Source organism: Lissotriton helveticus, chromosome 9 (genome assembly GCF_964261635.1).
Source record: "Lissotriton helveticus chromosome 9, aLisHel1.1, whole genome shotgun sequence".
Taxonomy (NCBI): domain Eukaryota; kingdom Metazoa; phylum Chordata; class Amphibia; order Caudata; family Salamandridae; genus Lissotriton; species Lissotriton helveticus.
Window position 1 is genome coordinate 950,548,952 of NC_136070.1, and position 20,834 is coordinate 950,569,785.

At 45.2% G+C, this 20,834-nt stretch overlaps 1 protein-coding gene across 3 annotated transcripts in view; it reads right to left on the bottom strand.

Moving 5' to 3' along the window:
- The window catches only part of RNF123 (ring finger protein 123), a 1,600,675-nt gene that overhangs the window by 715,262 nt on the left and 864,579 nt on the right, over window positions 1-20,834 (bottom strand). For all 3 annotated transcript variants that reach the window (XM_078661207.1, XM_078661208.1, XM_078661206.1), the window contains exon 32: window positions 1,140-1,279. In XM_078661207.1, coding sequence (XP_078517333.1) covers window positions 1,140-1,279 — 140 coding nt within the window. The remainder of the gene's footprint in view (window positions 1-1,139; window positions 1,280-20,834) is intronic.

The window sequence follows — 20,834 nt, forward strand, 5'->3', positions numbered from 1 at the left end:
TATATATTTTACCAGCACTCCTCAATATTGATGTTTTAAATATTTTTAATGGTGCTGCTGAAAATGGATTTACATTGGACTCCAATATAAGTTCTGCTTTACCTTGCCAGAAGTGTGCACACCTGTTGTGGGGGAGGAGGGGGGGGAATCTTTGTTTCCATTATATTCAAATCCAAATATAGTATATTTATCCCGATTCTGTAAAACCAGCCTTATGTACTACATTCTTTGTTTGGGACAGATTCCTATAATGAGTATGATGCAGGAGACTAGTTTGGACATCCCTACCATGATGAAAACTGGTATGAGGACCTCCAGGATGCCATTGGCCTCGACACCTCTCCTTACCTGCTCACGCCTCAGACAATTAAGTGCTTATGACTAATAATGAAGATCCAGTAGCTCTTAAACAGCATGGGCTCCTGTGCAGTGGATGGCAGACACAGCTCGAAGCCCCAGCAACATTAATTGAAATTGGTGTCAACAAGAGAAGCCAGTTGAGGTATGGAAATGTTCCCTAGAGTACAGGTATCCATTTGAAGTACACCCCATGAACACAGAGGGGAAAAAGGTCAGCATGCTGTAGCAGCAAATTATGCAGTCCCTTTCTGGAGCAACAACCCTTTCAGTTGGCAGTAGCCTAGAAAAGTCAATACACTGCATTCGGGAGAATCAGTGTCCTAGAGCCAGATACTCACTCTAAAGACTGAAATCACAAACCAGCACTCACCAGCTCCCATCGCTAAAGGGACAGTACCATTGTTTTATGTGCAGGGACATCAGGTTTCAGGATATGCACAGAAAGAAGCTTCCCTGGTGTTCTTCTTGGAATAGTGGCACGGGCTACTAGACTACCACCATCCTTAACAAACATGTTATTGCTCAGTGCACTGAACACCTTTCTGACAATGCGCATGGCCTTGAAATATGAAAAACTCATTGCATCAATGTTTTATTTAAATAATACATTTTGAACTTCTGCTGTTCCGCTATGTAATTACTGAGGTTTGGGTGAGATAATAGTGAAGATGTACCCATAGAAATTTCTTACGGTTGTACTATTGTGAACCCCATAATCTCTCTCCATCTTTGACAAACAATTGAAAAATTGAAGAACTTTCCATCCTAGAGTTTCTCACCTCCTGGATCATGCCGATGAACTCTGAGAAGGCCCAGTTGAGTTGGTTGAGTACACTGTTGAGGAAGCTAGGAGCCATCTCTCGGTCACTTCGCAATAGGTCTGCCATGTGTTTTTGCAGTAAGGTGGAAGGACATGGCTCTGTAAGCAATTGAAAATACTATTAAAATCAGCCATACAGAAAGACAATAAGCATACATAATGCCATATCCTAGTGAGCGTCTTTTTTTCAACTCTCTAGTTTGTGCCATTTAGGAAAGAGGATTACCTGCTTACTACCACACTAGTTAGTGGTTCAGCAATGTGTGCTTTAATTGATGTGTGAGCTTTCATTCAAACCCTCCCGCTCACCAACAGGATTGACTGCTTGACCTCAGTAACCCCGCATATGGCATGATCTGCTCAGATTTCTTTCATGTGTGTTGACATAGGGAAAGTGGAGCTTTCTTTACATTTTACTTTGTGCTGGTTTGTAAATAAGACGCACTACTTACCACAGCTCCATTTCGTGACTCTTCACTGTGCACTTTAACCAACACTGCTGCTGAGGGTGGTGCCTGTATGGACCACCAAAATTAATTCCTCCAACCTTCGGCCTGATCGGAACTTATTTCTACCTTTCAGCTGATGCAGTGTGTTGGTACAGGGCTGACAGGTCGACACACCTTAGAACAAGGACCGGCACACATGGTAGTTTTAGATTTGCTTTTCTTTTATTTTGAGGGAGCTTTTTCGTTTATTCCAAGCAGCAATAGCTTCAGAATGTGATTCATCAGATAAAAAAAAATGCCATTGCGCTCAGGCAAATCTGAATCTAATACACCAATTAAATCTATCCCCAATCAAAAGCTAGTTTTCTCTCCTCAAACCGCTTCGGTATAATACTTTTGCAAAAAAGCATTCCTATAGGAAGTCTGGAAAAGGGAAGCATCCTATTGATTATATTTTTCTCTTGGCCGACCTTCTTCGCAAGTGTTTTGTCTTTTAAATAGTAAAAAGCGATGAAAGTGATCACGTTCCGCTCCTCTCTAATTTTCAAATCTATGGTTACAGTCATATTGCAGTCAATTATTCCCTTAGATTATCCACAGAGAATTAGAACTGAGTGTAACGAAGATGTCTGGAATAAACAATAACAAGAGCCGATCATTTTTCTGGAACTATTGAATTTGGTATGATGATTTAATGTTCAGTGAGAAAAAAAGCTTGTGCCTACAAATTACATCAAACTCTTAAATCCCAGAGGTCAATTCAATTCAATATCTTTATTTCGATACATCAGTATCATAAAAGATGCATAAAAATCAGTGCAAGTACATAAAAAAGAGAAATCTCAGTATTACAGCTGCCAAGTTTAAGTGCAATTCAATAGTTAGTAAATAAAACAGTTGAGGGGTGTCAATCATTACATTAAGAACCTTATATAAATAATTAAAACGGCATATAAATAAATAGAATATAAAACATTCGGATTTGAGAGCATAGTTATTCTGAGCAGACCAAAGTATGTTACCGTAGTAATACAGTTTGTCATATTGTTTCATGTGAAACCTGTACATCTCTATGACAGTTCTCTAGAATTTCTCAACCGCTTTTGTTCTAATAAAATTAACGACCAGCAGAAACCTGCTGATACCAAAGACAATGACCTGACTGGTGTCCGTCTTTAAGATCCTTTCTGCTTCTTTATACGATCTCACACCTATGTGTATACAAAGTGGTCTAATCCATCTTTTTCTAGGCACCGTATAAACCGGACAAAAGAACAGAATATGCGGGATATCTTCTTTAAATTTACCTGAGCACAACGTGCACACGTCATTACTATCATCATTTGTCCACCTTGCTACACTTGTTTTTATCATCAGTACACCATATCTATATTTCAGGTATAGCGTTTTAGCAAGTGGTGGATTTACTTAATCTAAAAATGATTCAAAGCAAGCACTATCTTTAAATGTAAGGAACTTACTAGTTAGAGATCCGTTCACCCTTTCACTTGATTTTGAGAGTTTGGGGTTAATGAAGATGGGTTGCTCAAAAAATGCACTAGGCCAATCTTTTTAAACCAATTGCAGACATGTTTGAGCCATGTAATGCAATTGTTAATATCCAATTCCATTATTTCTATTAGAGCAGCCTTATAATCAAGCAACTCAGGAGTAGTCCAAATTCTAACCCAAAACATCAGGGGTCTCAATATGGCATGGTGATCAGTGCGTTTCGTGTTAAGATCAAGCATAGTTGGTGTTAGCGGGGTACGCACTGGTAATTTCAACAATGCTCTATAAAATTTGTTCTCACCGACCTCAAAAACCTTTTTACATGAGGGTCCCCATAATTCAGCGCCGTATAGTGCAGCTGATTGGGCTTTGAATCGAAATACCTCAAGAGCTGGTGATACAGCTTTATTGAGGCTATTTCCGTACCGTTTTAGGATCGGTAAAGTGTTTTGCGTTATTAGTAATTTACTTTTTTCTAATTGGGTTTTCCTTGTTGATTTTGAGTCCAAGGAAACACGCAAGTAACTAAAATTTTGAACATATTCCAATTTTTGTCCGTTTAAAAACACATTTTCTCTAAAGGACTTATGAGGATTTATTGCCATGTACTTTGTCTTATTGGTATTATTCTCAAGGCCTTTTTTGCTACAATATGTTTGGAAAGTACTAAGTAAACATTGTAACCCCTTGGGTGTTTGGGATATAAGGATGGTATCATCAGCAAATAATAGGGCAGGTATCGTCTCTCCGCCCCCCCCCCCCCAGCTGCGGTGCATCGTTACTGCAACCATTTAGAAAGCATGGTATATCACTGACAAATAATGAAAACAGAGTTGGTGTCAGCACACAGCCCTGGCGAACCCCCCTTTTTATGGGGATTGAGCTAGTTAGTTCGCCTCCCGGGTCCCACCTTACCTTTGCATAGTTGTTTTCATGCACTCTAATAATTTGTTCCAAGAGGTTGGATGGTAACCCCTGGCAACTAAGTGTCTTCCATAACAGATGTCTGGGGATAAGATCAAACGCAGCCCTTAGGTCAACAAACGCTAAGTATAAATGACCCTTCCTTATATTTACGTACTTCCAGCACAAGCAGCAAAACCTAAACACCTGATCTATGGTGCTTATTTTGGCTCTGAATCCTGCCTGATACTTTGATAATACTGCTTTGTCCTCAATCCAAAAATTAATACGATTTAAAATATGTCTTGCATAAATCTTTTGTAAAACATCAATCAAACTAATTGGGGGATAGTTTGCGGGATCGCTCCTGTCGCCCTTTTTAAAAATACAAATGATTTCCGCCCCCCTCCACGTCTCTGGTATTTCTGCTCCTGCGGCTACAGAGTTACACAAACAGTTAATATAGGGTCCCCAAACACAAGTATCATGTTTGTATAGATCTCCTGGAATCTTATCTAATCCTGGGGCTTTGCCGTTTTAACTAAGTTAATAGCCAAAATCGTTTCTTGTAGATCAAAGTCTAAGTTGCTTTCACTTGAATTTAGCAATAGCTCATCGTTAAGAGGGGTACTTTCAATCTCCGGAGCTCCATACAGCTTAGTAAAATGGTCTATCCAGGTGGCCTCATCAAGATAGACATCTCTAGAGCCCTTTTCATTTTTGTTTCCTTTGGCCACTAGTTTCCAAAATGACATTTGGTCATTGTTTTTTGCAGCAATTAGCAAATCAGACCAAATCTCATCATCCCAGTGATGAATATATAAATAAATAAAAGTCCTCCAATTTGAAGAATGGGATCAAATGTAGAAAATCATTAGAAGATGTGATTGTCATATTTTAGAGCCTAGTAAATACCTGTAGAGTCGTGGAGGTTGCAGTTGACACAAGCTAACATATTGTTATGTGCTAGATCCTTGATACACTGTAGCATAGATGACTTTCCATGAAAAGAAAAGTTCCTAGTACTCACCAAGAGATTGATCATCAGCACCACATCTGACCTACTGATGCCGCACTACAAATATTTAAGTTGTGATTCTTTCCAGTTCATATACACGAGTTATCCTTGAAAAATGTATAGGCCTGTGAGCCACTTCATGGGGTGAAACAAGGATTTGCTTTGTTGAACTAATTAATTTGTTGAACTATGATTTTACTTTACAATTAAAAAACACAATGATTACCGTCTATCAAATTCGAATACCTTTCTTTACATGTAAAGTTATATATGCTAGATGTGTATTAAGAATCTAGTGCATAATGATATGTTGGCTTGTGTCAAATGCATACTCCATACCGCTACTATCATTACTCACTAAGTTTAAGGGCTCTTACTTAGATCAAATGCAGCACTAACAGATATTAAAATACACTACTATTGGGTATTATGTGAGAGCAGTTCTGTAGCAAACAGGCCTTCCCTACTCCAATTAGTAAATAACTGTCCTCAGTACCAGTGGCGGATTGGAGTTTATTATCCCATGTGAAGACTGGATAGGCTAAACTGCATAATTGATACGTAATTCATAGAGAATTACTTGATAGTTTGACTTGTGAAAAAATCTTTGATGTAATTCGTACTATGAATTTCAGACATGCTGGCGTCCCTGAAAACTTCCCACTATTACTACCTGAGAAAAATGTGGCGTGGTGAGCTTCCAAGCTGTGCCCCAATTTATGACAAGTTACAGAGTGAGAAAGTGCCTGGAACTTGGATAGGAGCAATAATCAAACTGATATTTAAAAAGGGGAGCAAGACCAGTCCAGGGTGTTATAAGTTCATTTCTCATAAGAATGAGTAAGCCAAAATTTCGAATACCCTTATATTGGATTAATTAAATATATGATTATACATACAGAGTATGTACGTTTTTCAGACCTAATTATTTCACATTGGACCATTGTGTGGTACTGTGTGAGGTGGCTTAGAGACCCACGGAGCATTCTTCATGGACTTTCAGACCGCTTATAATATTGTAGCTCGTCAGGCTATTTGGAACAAGCTGGATTCATGGCTTAATCTATATTTTACCTTAAGATAATTGGGCCAGAGAAGAGGTCTCTAGAAATGGAAAATTAACAAAGCTCCCCATAAATAATGGATTGAAGAATGGCTGTTTCCTGGCTCCTTCATAGCTTTGCCTTTTTAAAGAGGACCTGCCTGAGCCTTTAGACTTTAAAATGTTTGCCCCTAAAAGCGGTTAGAAACAAGTCAGTTGCTTTCTCTATGCATTAGACTTAGTTATACTAAATATAATGGCGACTGGACTTCAGAGAAAGGCTGAGAGACTACAAGAATATCGTTGCGTCAATAAACTAACAATTAACTGAAACAAAACCAAAAAATTGTGTTTTCTAAAATGTTTTTGTGGTATAAAGCTGGAGGAAGGGGATACTTACCGGTATCAAGGTAGGTTATTTACCAGATCATTATCAGGGGGGCAATTGGGAAGGAAACTATCCATGTCCTTTCAATGCTCGTAATTGGACAATTTCACTTCCAAAGGTTTGGTCAAGTTACGCTCTACAGTTAATAAGCAAGGTCTTCCCGCCACAATTAGGAAAATAGTAGGAAGTTATTTATTTAAACAAAAAATTGAATTAAATGCATATATCAGAGAGAGTAGTGATCTCTGACTTGTACCGTCAAAACCCTCAGTTCAATTAAATGCAGCTAACCTGGGAAATAAAGTTGGAAAAACGTATTTATATGATTTTCCAGATCCACAAATAAGACCAGAAGTATTGAAATGGCAGTTGGGATTCATCAGCTCTATTACTTGGAGGGTTATATGCTGTTTGTGAAGGAGAATGAAGGCAAACACCCATGTATATTTACAATGCTATCTTCTTCGGTTCATTTACTACCTGAATGCTCTTTATTTTTATATTTGCTTTGCAATTATTAACATGTAGTTTTTTTAAAGTATTTTGTTAAGGAAGGTCAAGATGCATTGTTACTATTGAGTCACTGATATGTTTTAGGTTGAATTCATTTTTATTCAGTATGCAATAATGTAGAACTAAATTCTCAGTGAGGATTTTAAAACTGCATCTCACCTGAAACAAAAACAAAATAAATGATTTATTGTGGCAGCAGTAGGAAGATTTTTGTTAAGTTTAAGATATTGGATTGTTTAAATATTGCATTTATATAACTTATTTTGCTTTTAATTGTTTTATGTAAACGTTTTATGGGCTATCGTATAAATAAGCATTCATTTGAAAGAAAATATCTTTGGGAATGAGCTAAACTGCATCTTACCTTTATTAACAGCGTCCTAGGTCTCTCGAACAATTTAACCTGCTTCCCTTTGTAAAACTAAATGAAGTAGTAAATGCAGTTGGATAAGCAATATATATTTCAACAAATTTCCTACAGAACAGAAGTTGAAAATCTTATTTTATGAGAAAAGATCAGACATCATAGGAGACAGGAATAAATGAAAGTGAGCTGAAAGTGAAGCAGCTACCTGGTGAGTATCCTTGCACCGAAGAATCAGAGGTACACTAAACACTAAAGGTAAGCAGCTGACCTTATGGCAAGTTGAATAAGCTAGGTTTACATTTTTTTCTCCTGGATATAAGTTAGTGGTGGCCTGAATATGTGGTAGGAGAACATTCCAAAACTTTGCCACAAGTAAAAAAGATTATCTGCCTCCTTGTCTGTGAAACTTGATTTTAGGTACCACCACATGATACAACGAGGTAGAACAAAGAGAATGGGCAGAAACATAGTGTGTGAATTGTTTTCCTAATATACGCAGAACCCAAGTGATGCAAAGTTTTGAAGTTGAAGCAAAGGGCTCTAAACAAGATGTGTTTAAGTACAGAAGTCAATGCAAGAAGTATAGTTACTATTTGATTGAAACTTGTATGGAGATGTTGAGAACCAGCCTTGCCGCTGCAACACTTCTAGATGCTAGAGGATTGCATGTGGAGACCTCGGATATAGAGAATTAGAGTAACCAATCAGAGAAGAAATGAGAGCCTGCACTATTTTATGTGAGGACAAAGGCAGCAGAGGAAACATATATCAAAGCGCGTGGAGTATGTGGAGGCAGACTGTTGCTACATGGTTAATCTGGGTAGCAAAGAAGACTTGATTAACAAAGACCACCTCTAGGTTTTTAGCAGAGTTGAGTGGTGTAGGGAAAATACCCAGTTTCTCGGGCCACCACTTGCGCGACTACATCATAAATTGTTTGCCAAATATAAGAATCTCAGTTTCTTGCCAACTACCTTTTGGACAACTTACACTCATCCAGTGAACCACAGCAGGCGTGCATTGTTGAAAATTAAGTTTAGTACAGTATTAGACCTTAGCAATGGACACAATGATCTGTGTGTCATCAGCCTCCATGACTACATTAAAACCAAAGGATCTAACGAACAAGTTACTTACCTTCGATATATCTGTAAGAGTCATATATTAGTTATGAAATCCCCACCTTCGAATTACCCCCAGGCATCAGACTGGATCGGGAGAATTTTTTCTTCAGCAGTACCCCTGCGCGTCGGTAGGTGGCGTTGGTCAACTCCGCGATCGTCGTTAGCAACGCCGTAATGACGTTGCGGTACCTACTTAGACCCCGCCCCTGCGCGCTGTTGTCAGTTCTTCACACAACATTCCACACCAGAAGCACAGAGCCATGCAAGACACTGACCACTGGTGCACAAAACTAGGGCCCTGAAAGGGAGTCCCTTACTCTAGAAGTCAGTTTGCAGAACGGGGAGGATGGGTGGGGCGGTGAGGAATCCATAACTAATATATGTCTCTTACAGATATATCGTTACCGAAGGGAAGTAACTTGTTCATCTGAAAGACACTATTAGTTATGGATTACTCATCTTAGAATAGTTACCCCAGCAATACCAACCCCGGAGGTGGGTCTGCGAACTAAGTTCACAAGAGAAAGTCCTAGAGAACTGAACGGCCAAAGAAGCTGTCTCTCCGGACTTGGCTGTCCAGGAAGTAATGTTTGGTGAATGTGTGCAATGAAGCCCAAGTGGCTGCCTGGCAGCTGTCATGAAAAGGGACACCATGTCCTAAAGCAGTAGTGGCTGCTGTCGCCCTGGTGGAATGGGCACACAGCCCCACTGGAGTTTCCTTCTTCACTAAGGAATAGCAGATTTTGATGCAAAGAATGACCCATCGAGAGATGGTTCGTTTTTGCACGGCCCAGGCTTTTTTGGCGCCCACATAGCCAACAAAGAGTTGATCATCTATCCCGGAATTTTTGAGTGCGATCCAGATAGAATGAAAGTGCACATTTTGGATCCAGGTGGTGGAGCCTCTCCTCCTCTTTAGAAGGATGCGGGCGGAAAGAAGGTAGGCAAAGTGATGGTCTGTCCTATGTGGAAGGAAGTACCCACTTTGGGAAGGAAAGAAGGCATAGTGTGAAGGACAACCTTGTCCGGAAGAACAGTCAGGAAAAGAGGTTTGAAAGAATGGGTCAAAGCTCACTCACCCTGCGAGCAGAGGTGATGGCAAACAAAGAGGCAATTTTGAGCGTCAAAAGTCTGAGAGGACAGTTATGTAGCGGCTCGAAAGGAGCGCACATAAGGTAGGTCAGAACCGGGTTCAAGTCCCACTGCTGCATTATGAAAGGAATAGGAGGAAACAAGTGAGTAAACCCTTAAGGAAGTGATTTACAATAGGGGACTTGAAAAAAGAAGGTTGATCAGGGAGGTGAAGAAAGGTCGAAATGGCCGAAAGATAGCCCTTGAGAGCGCCCGAGCAGAGCCCTGCGGGGTCACGGAAAGAATGAAGAGGAGAACTACAGGAAGGGGGGCAGAAAGGGGATCCACAGCCTTTGCTGTGCACAATGTCACAAAGTTGTTCCATCTACAGGTGAAAACCGTTTCGGTAGAGGGATGCCTTGCTGCCAAAATCATATTACAGACTCCGGGAGGGAGGTCGAAAGCTGTTAACTGTCGCCGCTCAATCTCCACCCAAGGAGGTAGAGGCGGGACAGGTTTGAGTGGAGGACCGTCCCCTGCTGCTGCGACAGAAGATCCTCCCGAAGATGCAGTCTGATCAGAGGATCGATGACCATGTGCAAAAGAAAGAATGACTTGGGCCCAGTCGCGCTTGATCTTCTTCAGCAGTCTGGGTAGAAGTGGTATAGGCGGAAAGTCGTATAGAAGACCGCAACTCCACTCACGGCGAAAAGCGTCGCCTAGCGAGTGCCGCCTTGGAAATTCCAACACGCAGAACTGCTGACATTGCGCGTTCTCTTCAGTGGTGAATAGATCTAACCAAGTTTCTCCGCACTGCTGAAAGAGAACTTGCACCACCTCTGAGGAAGGACGCCATTCGTGATCCATCATGCACCGGCGGCCGAGTTAGTCCGCTCTGGCGTTCAGCGAACCTACCAGGTGTCAAACCACCAGAGACATGCCCTGATGTTCCAGCCATGTCCAAAGACGAAGAGCCTCTTGACATAGGCTCCACAACCCCACCCCACCCTGTTTGTTGCAGTACCACATGGAGGTGGTGTTGTCTGTGAACACCTGCACTACTCTCCCTTGGACAGAAGGAAGGAATGCCGTCAGTGCAAGACGAATCGCCGGAGCTCCAGAAGGTTGATAGGAAGCCCGGACTCCGCCGGACACGGAGACCTCCGATCTCCGCCGGCCCCATGTGGCAGCCCCACTCCAAAAGTGATGCATCTGTCACCACTATGAACTCTGGTTGGGAAGGGATCGGGATCTGCCTTTGACCCAATCCTGGTTCGTGAGCCACCACTGCAATTGGTGTGCAGTGCCCTCGAGATCTGGATGCAATCGGAAAGATTTCCCTGATGCTGTGCCCACTGGAACTTCAGGTCCCACTGCAGAGCCCGCAAATGCCACCTGGCATAGTCCACCAACAGGATGCAGGTGGACATGAGGCCCAGTAGCCTCGGGGTCATTCTGACAAAATAGAAGCTGAAAGATCAAAAGCATAGCCCAAATATCCTGGACTCGCTGCTCGGGATGATAAGCCCGAAACTGCGCTGTGTCCAGAACCACTCTGATGAAAAGGAGCTTCGGAGTGTGTGACTTCGGCACATTGATGGTGAACCACAGCAAAAGCAGGAGGTCGGCTGTAGTCTGGAGGTGGGAGACGACAGCCTGGGGAGAGCCCGTATTCAACAGCCAGTCGTCGAGATAGGGGAAGACTGAAACCCCTGATCTGTGTAGATGAGCTGTGACCACCACCATCACTTTCGTGTACACCCGAGGGGCGCTGGTAAGGCCAAAGGGGAGCACGGTAAACAAAGTTCTTGTGGCCTACCGTGAACCGTAGGTAAAGCCTGGGGGCCGGCAGGACGGGGATGTGAAAATAAGCATCCTGCAAGTCCAACGCTACCATCCAGTCTCCAGGGTCGAGGGCAGACAGGACCTGAGCCAATGTCAACATTTTGAACTTCTCCTTCCGAAGGAAGCGGTTGACGTTCCTGAGATCCAAGATAGGACGCAGGCCCTTGTCCTTCTTGGGCACCAGAAAGTAGTGGGGAGAACAACCACGACCTACTTCTGGGGCAGGAATGCGCTTGATTGCTCCCTTGGCCAAGAGAGCCGTCACTTCCTGTTGGAGAAGGGTCAAGTGATCCTCCAACATGCGATGGAATTGAGGTGGCATGGATGAAGGGGTAGTCTCGAAGGGGAGGGAGTAGCCCCTTCGGAGTATCTGCAAAACCCACCTGTCCGACGTGATGTTGAGGCAGTGGGGGAGGTGATTGCGCATCCGGCCGCCCGCTGGCGAATGGTGGGCCTGAAAGGTCGGACTAGGAGGGCTCGGTGGCTGCTGCAGAGGGGGTGCTGGTGGACTGGCACACCCACTGGCACCCAGACCCATGCCGGTGGGTCCCTCGTCCCCAGCCGCATAGTAGATAGACAGCTTGGGCAGGCTTCTGGCTCTGGAAGGAACGTGGTGGGGCACCCCTTCCGTAGCCACGAAAGGGGCGAAAAGCAGACTGCCCAGGGCGAGACATAGAAGCGAGGCCCAAGGACCAGGCTGTAGCCCTGGAGTCCTTAAAACGCTTGAGTGCATTGTCTACTTTGTCGCCTACCAAGCGACGTCCATCAAAGGGCATGTCCAAAAGTATAGCTTGGACATCACCTGAAAAGCCAGAGGACCTCAGCCAGGCGTAGCGTCTCAGGGCTACCGATGCTGAAATCGTCCTGCCCAGCGAGTCGGCGGTGTCCAGTCCACATCGTATGGCGAACTTGGCTGCATCCTCCCTTCAGCCACTGCACGAGAGAGCACGGTCCGGGCCGCCTCCTGGCACTGTGGCAGCATCTGCGCAACCATTTCCCACACAGAATGGGAGTAACGGCCCAAGAGACATGCTGTGTTCACCGACCGCAGTCCTAAGCTGGAGGAAGAAAACATTTTCTTGACAAGATGGTCCAGCTTCTTGGATTCCCTATCAGGTGGAGTGGTAGGGAATGTGCCCTTGGAAGTTGAGGCTTGGACCACCAAGCTCTCGGGGGTAGGGTATTGGTAGAGGGAAAATGGGGTCGCCCGGTGTCCTCGGGCAATCATCCTATCCACAGGGGCACCTGTGTTGGGTTTGGACCAAGTGCCCAAAAGGATGTCCGTGAGGGCCTCACTGAATGGCATCAGGGGCTCCGAAGAGGCCGCAGCCAGTTGAAGCACCTCGGTCAGGAGGTTAGTTCTGACCGCCACCATAGGAAGCTCAAGGTTTAAGGCCTCAGCTGACCTACGCAACACCACTGTGCATGATGCACCCTCCTCCGTAGCCAAGGTAGGGGGAGATAGCATCCCAAGGTCTGGAGGGGTGTCCAGACCACTGGCCTCACCCAACTCCTCTCTCCAGTCCGGTTCTTCTAACTGGTCTGCCAGAGGGTCCACAGACCCCTCCCAGTCCTCCTCAGCCACTCAGGGAGATAGGGAACACCAGGGGAGAACAGGGGTACCAAAGTACCGGTCGGCACCGGTACCGACGTCAGTCGACACCGGTCCAGCTCCGTGTCCACATTGAGTGGGAGACTGGAGTCGACCTAGGTTGGGGACACAACCAGCGTCGGAGAGGGCAGAGGAGATGTTGTTAGGTCGATCAGTGCTGATCCGGATCCAGGCCTGGATCCCTGGGGCCGAAGCCGCTAGCATCGAAGGTCTAGAATCCTCAGCCGAGTCAGCGGCTGCCAAAGGCGTGCCGGCGGAGTTGGGCTGCCCAGAGATGGAGTAAAGGACTTCATAAAAGCTACGAAGTTGGGCAGAGGTTGCTCCGGCTCCCGGGAAGGGAGTGAAGGCCGGAGTCGACCCAACAGGCTCCGCGGACGGAGATGGGCGACTACCTTCTGCATCCTGCGTCGCACCGGCCGACGGATGGGGAGAATGCGAAGAGCGATGGTGCTTCTTCCCCTTCTTCTTGTGCTTAGACTTAACCGAAGATAAAGACTTTGACAAGGAGTGGTGGTGATGGCTCCGCGACCGATCCTGCAACTTTCTTCTCGACCGGGACCTCAAGCAGCATGGAGCCGACTGCCGGGTCTCCAGAAGCTTTTGGGACTACTCCCGCAAAGACTCTAGGGCCATGGCCATGGTAACAAGGTTACCTCTGCCTGCTTTGGTAAACTGCGCATGAATAGGAAGATCTTCCCCTATCTCCCGCTGGACTCCCGTAAGACCATTGTTCATGCCCTGATCACGTCACATTTAGACTACGCCAATAGTCTTTATGCAGGCGCTCCCCTTTACCAAATTGAACGTATGCAAATTGTGCAAAATGCTGCTGCGCGGCTGATTGGTAATATTCCTTTCCATCAATCGGTTGCCTAGTATCGGAAAAAACTTCACTGACTTCCCATTGCCCGCCGCATTCAATTCAAAGCCTTGACCTTAGCCTTTCGCGCCCTTAATGGGTTAGGTCCAGGATATTTGAGAAAGAGACTTATACTATCTCAGTCCGTTAGATCTCTGCGATCAAATAGCTTACGCCTTCTGGTGATTCCCAGATTTCGTCGTGCCAGGAGTGGGGGCAGAGCATTCGGAGTAGTCACAGCTAAACTCTGGAACAGCCTCCCACTGGATCTTAGGTTCATTGACTCAGAGCCTGTGTTTCGATGCAAACTCAAAACTTGGTTATTTACCATCTCTCAGTAACCTTTCTTTACTAGCTTGCAATCTGCAGCGCCGGGACACCCCCGATGGGGGTAGCTGTACGCTTTATAAGCTTCTTAAATAAATAAATTAAATAAATAAATAAATGGCCTGGCAAACGGAGCACAACTTCGGGTCGTGGTCGCAGTCCAGGCACCAGAGGCACACAAGATGATGGTCTGTCACCGACATGAGCTTGTGGCAGGAGCCACAGGGTTTGAAGCCGGTCTGCCTAGATGACATCCCTGAGCACCAGGAATCGGACGACTCAAAAAGATGTCGACAAAAAGTCGAAGAAAGAGTCCCAAAAAGTGACTCGAGGTATCGCTCTCTCCTGATCTGCGCAGGCTGGCGCGGAAAATAAAGAACTGCCATCAGCGCGCAGGGGCGGCATCTAAGTAGATACCGCAACATCATTCCGACGATCACGACGCCAACGATCAACGCGGAGTCGACCAACACCACCTACCGACGAGCAGTGATACTGCTGAAGAAAAAGATCTCTAGATCCAGTCTGACCCCTAGGGGTAATTCTAAGGTGATGAATCCATAACTAATAGTCTCTTTCACATAAGAGAGGCTAGTGGAGAGATGGAAACTTCTCCAGCCGTGGCCTATCAGGATTCAAAAGGGGGAGGGGAGAAAAGGCTCTCTAGTCAAATCCGCAATATTTGTTTTTTTAATACTCAATTTTGCAGAGAGTTTGTGAATTGAAAAGGCACAGATACAAAAGTATTAACCATTTAAAGCACGTTCTGCAACTTTTTATAATTCTTATATCTCAAAACCTTCTGAAAAGATTTGCACTAAACCATCAAAAACACATTTTATAAGAACCTGACTTAGAGTTTAGCAGATGGGCTACTCTGTGAGAATGTGACACATATTCCGTCCACCCAATTAGATGTGCAATAGGCTAAAATGCACCTGTAGTATGATGGACAGGGCATCCGCCAAGTTTGTGTCTGTAAGTTCTAAATACAACCTAAAGTCAACTTTCATACAATGATTGGTGTAAATTCTTTCAGTGGTCTAGTTTGTGGGTGAGAAGAAAACCATGGGAGATATTGGAACATATCTTTTTTCATCACCCCTTCAACTTTTTTTCCTCTGCGTGGATTTATACGAAAATTGGTATGTTGGGCCTTAGCTGGTTATGTCAAAAGACTAGCAATTCACCGCAAAGTTTTAGTCAAATTGAAAAATCCCTTTGTAATTGTAAGTGCAACAAAGCCCCATAACTTCACAATGGCGACTGCCCTGTGTTTGTTATATTTAAATGGGTATATATAGATCTATGCATTGTATATGTATATATATATGTATATATATATATATACATATATATATATATACTGAAAAAAACACAAAGCGTAAAGGGACGCTAGAGTTAGGTGAAAGTGTCAGATAAAACAGATTTAAACAAAAAATAGAAGAAATTCACCAGTTATAATTATCTCAGGTAACTAACTCATGCCCCAATATAACTATAACTCACACCCCACCATACACCATTTTCTCATCAATAATTTAATTGCAAATGTTGCAGTGATATTATCAATGAAATCATAGAAGAGGTCATGAGTCATGTAATACGTGGGGTAATTAGCACTGCATGGCACCGGCATGAATTATAGTTACTTGAGATAACTATAACTGGTGAATTTCAGCTAGTTTAAAATGGTATGTTTAAACTCACATTTTCACCTAACTAGAAGGTCCCTTTAACTTTTGTTTTTAGCAGTGGATTTCTAGTGTTGAGTTTTTAAAGTAATGCTTTATTGCCATATGTAAAGCCAATCCCCACTGCACACAGCCTTCGCCAGTGTGCGGTGGGGGGTTTACCGCAGGCGCTTTGGCCAGCCCTTGCAGGCAGCCAACCCCAGTCTTTGCATGGCCTTTGGCATGTGGCCAGGAACTGCGTGCAAACCCCATGAACATGTGAGGAAGGTAGGATCCTTCTGCATGGTTACCTCCACTTTTTGTCCAATGTTGTGATGGGTTCTGACTAATCTGACTGGGATCCTGCAAATCAGGACCCCAGTATCTGTGCTTTTTCCCTAAATTGGACATGGTGAGATACTGAGGTACACTCCAGATTGCTACTGGTGTACTCTGGTAAGCCCCTAGTATATGGTACTAAGGCACCCTGGGCATAGGTACACCAGAGGTCTCCCATGGGCTCAAGCATGTATAATGCCACCCATGGGAGACCACTCAAATTGTGACTCCAGGCCTGCCATTGCAGCCTGTGTAAGAAGGTGCTAGCACCACTTACGACAGATATAGGTTTCGCTATATGTGAGGTCACTACACATAAAACATATGTCACTCCTAATGAAGGCCTTTCAATCCTGATGGCAGGGTGCTGGGTCCTAAGTGTGAGGGTGTCCCAGCATGAGCAGGACACCCCAACAACCTTCGGAGTCCATTCTCCTGGGTTGTAAGTGCACCAGCCATTATAACATATAGAGTGGCCATGCGTCATTACGCAATGACCATCTCTAAACTGACTGTAAGAACCCTGTCATGTTTGGTATCAAACATGTTAGAATCATGCGTGGAGGTATGATTCCACGCACTGTAAAGCTCCTCCGCGAGGTCCTCAGTGCTCCCGGTAGCAGTCTTCCAGAACAGGACAGCAAGCTAGGGCTGCTGCTGACCAGAGACACGATTCTGTCCTCCTGCTGCTGAGCCAAGCTCGAGTTGGGAAAGGCAGAACAATAGATATCCTGTCACAGGGAGGTTTGACCGCCTCCAAACCAGGGTTTAGTGTATTGGGACAGGGTGGGGGTGCTTGAAGGGCACGCTTGGTGCCCTCCTTGCATACTCCAGTTCAAACCAGTTCAGGGAGCCGTTGGCTCCCGCTCTGGCGTGAAACTGGACAAAGGACATCGGAGTATCCTCTCCTCTGTCCAGCCCCACCTCTGAGAGGGATCCCTGAATTGTCCAAACTCTTTCCTAAGGGTACTTAAGGGCTTACCTGTGGGTGGGTCCCCAGATTTAATGTGGAACAAGATTAAGATCACCAGCACTTTTTTGAGACTGAGCACACGAGCGCGTAAAACAATGGAAAATCCATGAAACTAGAAAGTAGTCTTATTGGAGCTGAACTGCATGAGATTTTTAATTTAGACATATTTTATTAACTGTAAAAATGTTGTATTATGTACAATTGTAATGATTTGTAATGATTTTGTGGTACTTTTATGAATTTTATGAAATTCGAATAAAGGTCTTTTAAACTTGAACTTGAAGATCACATACCACTTCAACTTCGATCGTCTGGACTTCGCTTTGGGAACCGAGACGGCACTGGGAAAGATTCCTGCTGCTCCTGGTCTCATCGTCCTGCTAGTCTTCTGCACCGTCTGTGCCCTTGCTCCATACAAGTTCTTCACCAGGCCTGTAGACATCCAAGACACCGAAGGAATCTCCCTTGGAGTGAAGGAGTCACTCACCTGCATCTGCAGGCCCCGCAACGCAGCTGACCGGTCTGCTGATCCCGGGTTCCCACGGACTCCAAAAGGCTAAGCAACACCGGTGGTGGTTCTGCAACTCCCTCGAGGCCTGCACTGCCTTCCTACTGAGTTTGAGACCAGTATCCCTCGTCAGAACCACTGGAACAGCACCCATAAACATTGCGTCTACTTGCCATTGCCAAGGCTTGTTGGCGCTCTCCTCCAGAGATCTTCTGGCTCCAAGAAGCTCCAACCTCAAGCAACTCCTACAGCCAAAATCTTCACCCTCACAGCTTCCTCTGCACCATGGGCCTTCTTTATTGGTGAGCTGTTTGAGGTCCTCTTGCAACTTCTGTGCCTTCAGCCCGTGGGTCCTCTCAAGGGCTTCTTTGGCTTCATGCGGTTCCCCTGCTTACTCAGGGCCTGCTCTAACTTAAAGGCGCGTGGTGAGTCACTTGGAACTTGCAGGTCCCGACACTGAACCTTTTTCGTCTACTACGTTGTTTGTCGCTGCCAAGGCTTGTCGGTGCCCCTGCAAGACATTGACCCCTTGGCTTTAGACGACTCGTGAATGGCTCCTGGTCTTCTACAGCGTCACCTGGTCCACACAGCTGCAACTTCAAGGGCACCGTCAACCTAACCTGCATCTCCAACATCGGTGGGCATTCGTCTTCCATGCCTCCTAGTCACTCCTGAGTGGCATAGACTCTGTCCCCTCTGCTTGCAGGTACCACTCATCCTGAATCCTCCTTTGGGTTCCACCGGCATGTTTCCTGAAATCCTCCATTGTGGTCTACGGCGGTTTCTGACGTCACCCGACACCTATGCACCCGGCTTCCCTGGTGTAGGTATCCCTGTTCCTGGGGTATTCACTGGTCGGGAGACTCTCTAAACTTCCATCTTCCACGGGGTGTCTTCAAGATCCACTGGGAAGAGCCCTTTTTCTTTAAAACTGCAACCGTGACGTATCCATTGACTTGCGTTGATCACACGGGCGTGTTCATGCTCTGCACACGGCCTCCGTGGGGTTCCTGGGTACTTACCTTGGGTGGTTCCTTGGGTCCCCAACACTTCTACGTCCTCTGGGTCCAATCTTGACTTAAGTCGTGGTTCGCATTCCACTATTTTAGTATATGGTTTGGTCTCCCCCTGGAGACCACTGTGTATTTGTGCTACTTACGTGCTCTATTTCCTAAGTATTGTGTATACTGTGTTTCTATCTCCGAGTAGGAGATAGTACAAATGTGTTAGTGAATGTTTGTAATAAAATACATATTTTTCTAACTACACTGTGTGATTCTTTTTCACTTAACCTCCACAATAAGATTAAGTACTGGTAAAACAAGCGCTTTACACTCCTTCTGGACTAAGCCTGAATGCTGCTCTCCACAGCTACCACTTAAAGAGCTTTCTAAGGTTATCTAAGACAACTAAAATCACCATAAGGGTTGTCTAGATTAGTGCAGAGTGCTACACTTAAATAAGTGAGCACCATATACTAAGCCAACCCTTTCACACCGGGAATACAGGTGGAAACCGTAGGGGAGCCCCCCAGTACTTGGGATCCTACATCCAACACTGGAATCAGAGTTGGGGTAGGATACAAACAGGTTTGATACCCAACATAAACGGTTTCGGTGCAGCCAATATATAGTTAGACATTTTGCAACTGACTTGATGTCCACTATATGTATTAAATGGCTGACCGCACTTACAAAGCCTGGCGAATCGACTCCAGAGATTGTAGGGGGTGTCCTGCTTGTGTGGAGCACCCTCACACTTATAAACTAGCATGGTGCCTTAAGGATTGAAAGACCTACCTTAGGGGTGACATAGGTTTTAAGTGCAGTGATCGCAGATATGAGAAAATGTATATATGTCATAAGTGGTGCTAACATCCACTTACACGGGCTGCAATGGCAGGCCTGTAGTCACAGTTTGAGTGGTCTCTCATGGGTGGCAAATTACAGGCTGAAGCCCATGGGGGACCCCTGGTATAACTATACCCTGGTGTAAGAAAGTGCCCTCTTTTTGCATGGTAGCCCACACTTTTTGCTAAACTGCTGATGTACTTTGATTGAGTAGGCCCTGGGTGCCTGCCAAAAGGTACCCAGGGCCTATCTTCTTTCCCTAAACTACAGTAAAAACACAACCCAATTGGCACTCTGGCCACAGGTCAGTCCCTTTCAAATGGTACCACAGGTACCAAGGGCACTGTGTCCAGGGAAGTCCTCTAATGGCTGCAGCACTTACTGTGCCCCCTTAGAGACCCTGTACCTTTACACAGACTGCCTTTGCAGGCTGCAGAGTTGACATGGCACACATCCCTGTGTGCTATGCCTACAACCCACTGCCCTGGCATAGGTCAGCCACCCCTCTATCTGGGTGCAGTATACCAGTGGTGAGGGCACAGGTGCATGAGCCCTGTACCCCTACAGTGTCTAAGTCAATTCTTAGACATTGTGATTGCAGTAATGCCATTAAGAGTTTATGGTACCGGAAATTTGTCATTACGAACTCTGCAGCACCATAATGGATTTACAGAAAACTGGGAAGTTTGATATCAAACTTCTCAGCACATTAAACCCACACTGATGCCAGTGTTGGATTTAAGGAAAAATGCCCTCAACGGGCATCTTAGAGATGCCCCCTGAAAAAGACCTAACACTACTGTCCAGGCTGAGTGGCTGCTCGACAGCTGCCACCACCAGACAAGTCTCTGGACCCCTGGGTCAAGAGAATGCTGCTCTGAGGTTTCTGAGACAATGGACATCCCAGGACGAGGTGCCAAGCCTCCTCCCCCAGGATGAGCAGGGTCCACGAAGGGAAGGCTTCAAAGGCTTTCACCTTTGTGAGCTACCCCAGGCCTTTGCTGCTTCCTGCAACTGGCTCCTACCGGTTTTGACCCCCACTTTGAGCAGGAGAATCGGTGGGAAAACCGAGTGAGGAAGGGAGGTGTGCCCACCTTTGCCAACCCCACCCATTAGGTGCGGAGGATAGGTGAAGCACAACTCTCAGTCCCACCCATCTGGTAGATCGGAGGACCCAGTCGACCAGAGTGAGGCATATGCTCCCCTCCCACTGGAGTGTGGCATAATAGGTGGTGTACCCACAACAAGGAAGTGGCCCATTGGTCCCAACCTTTACCTACC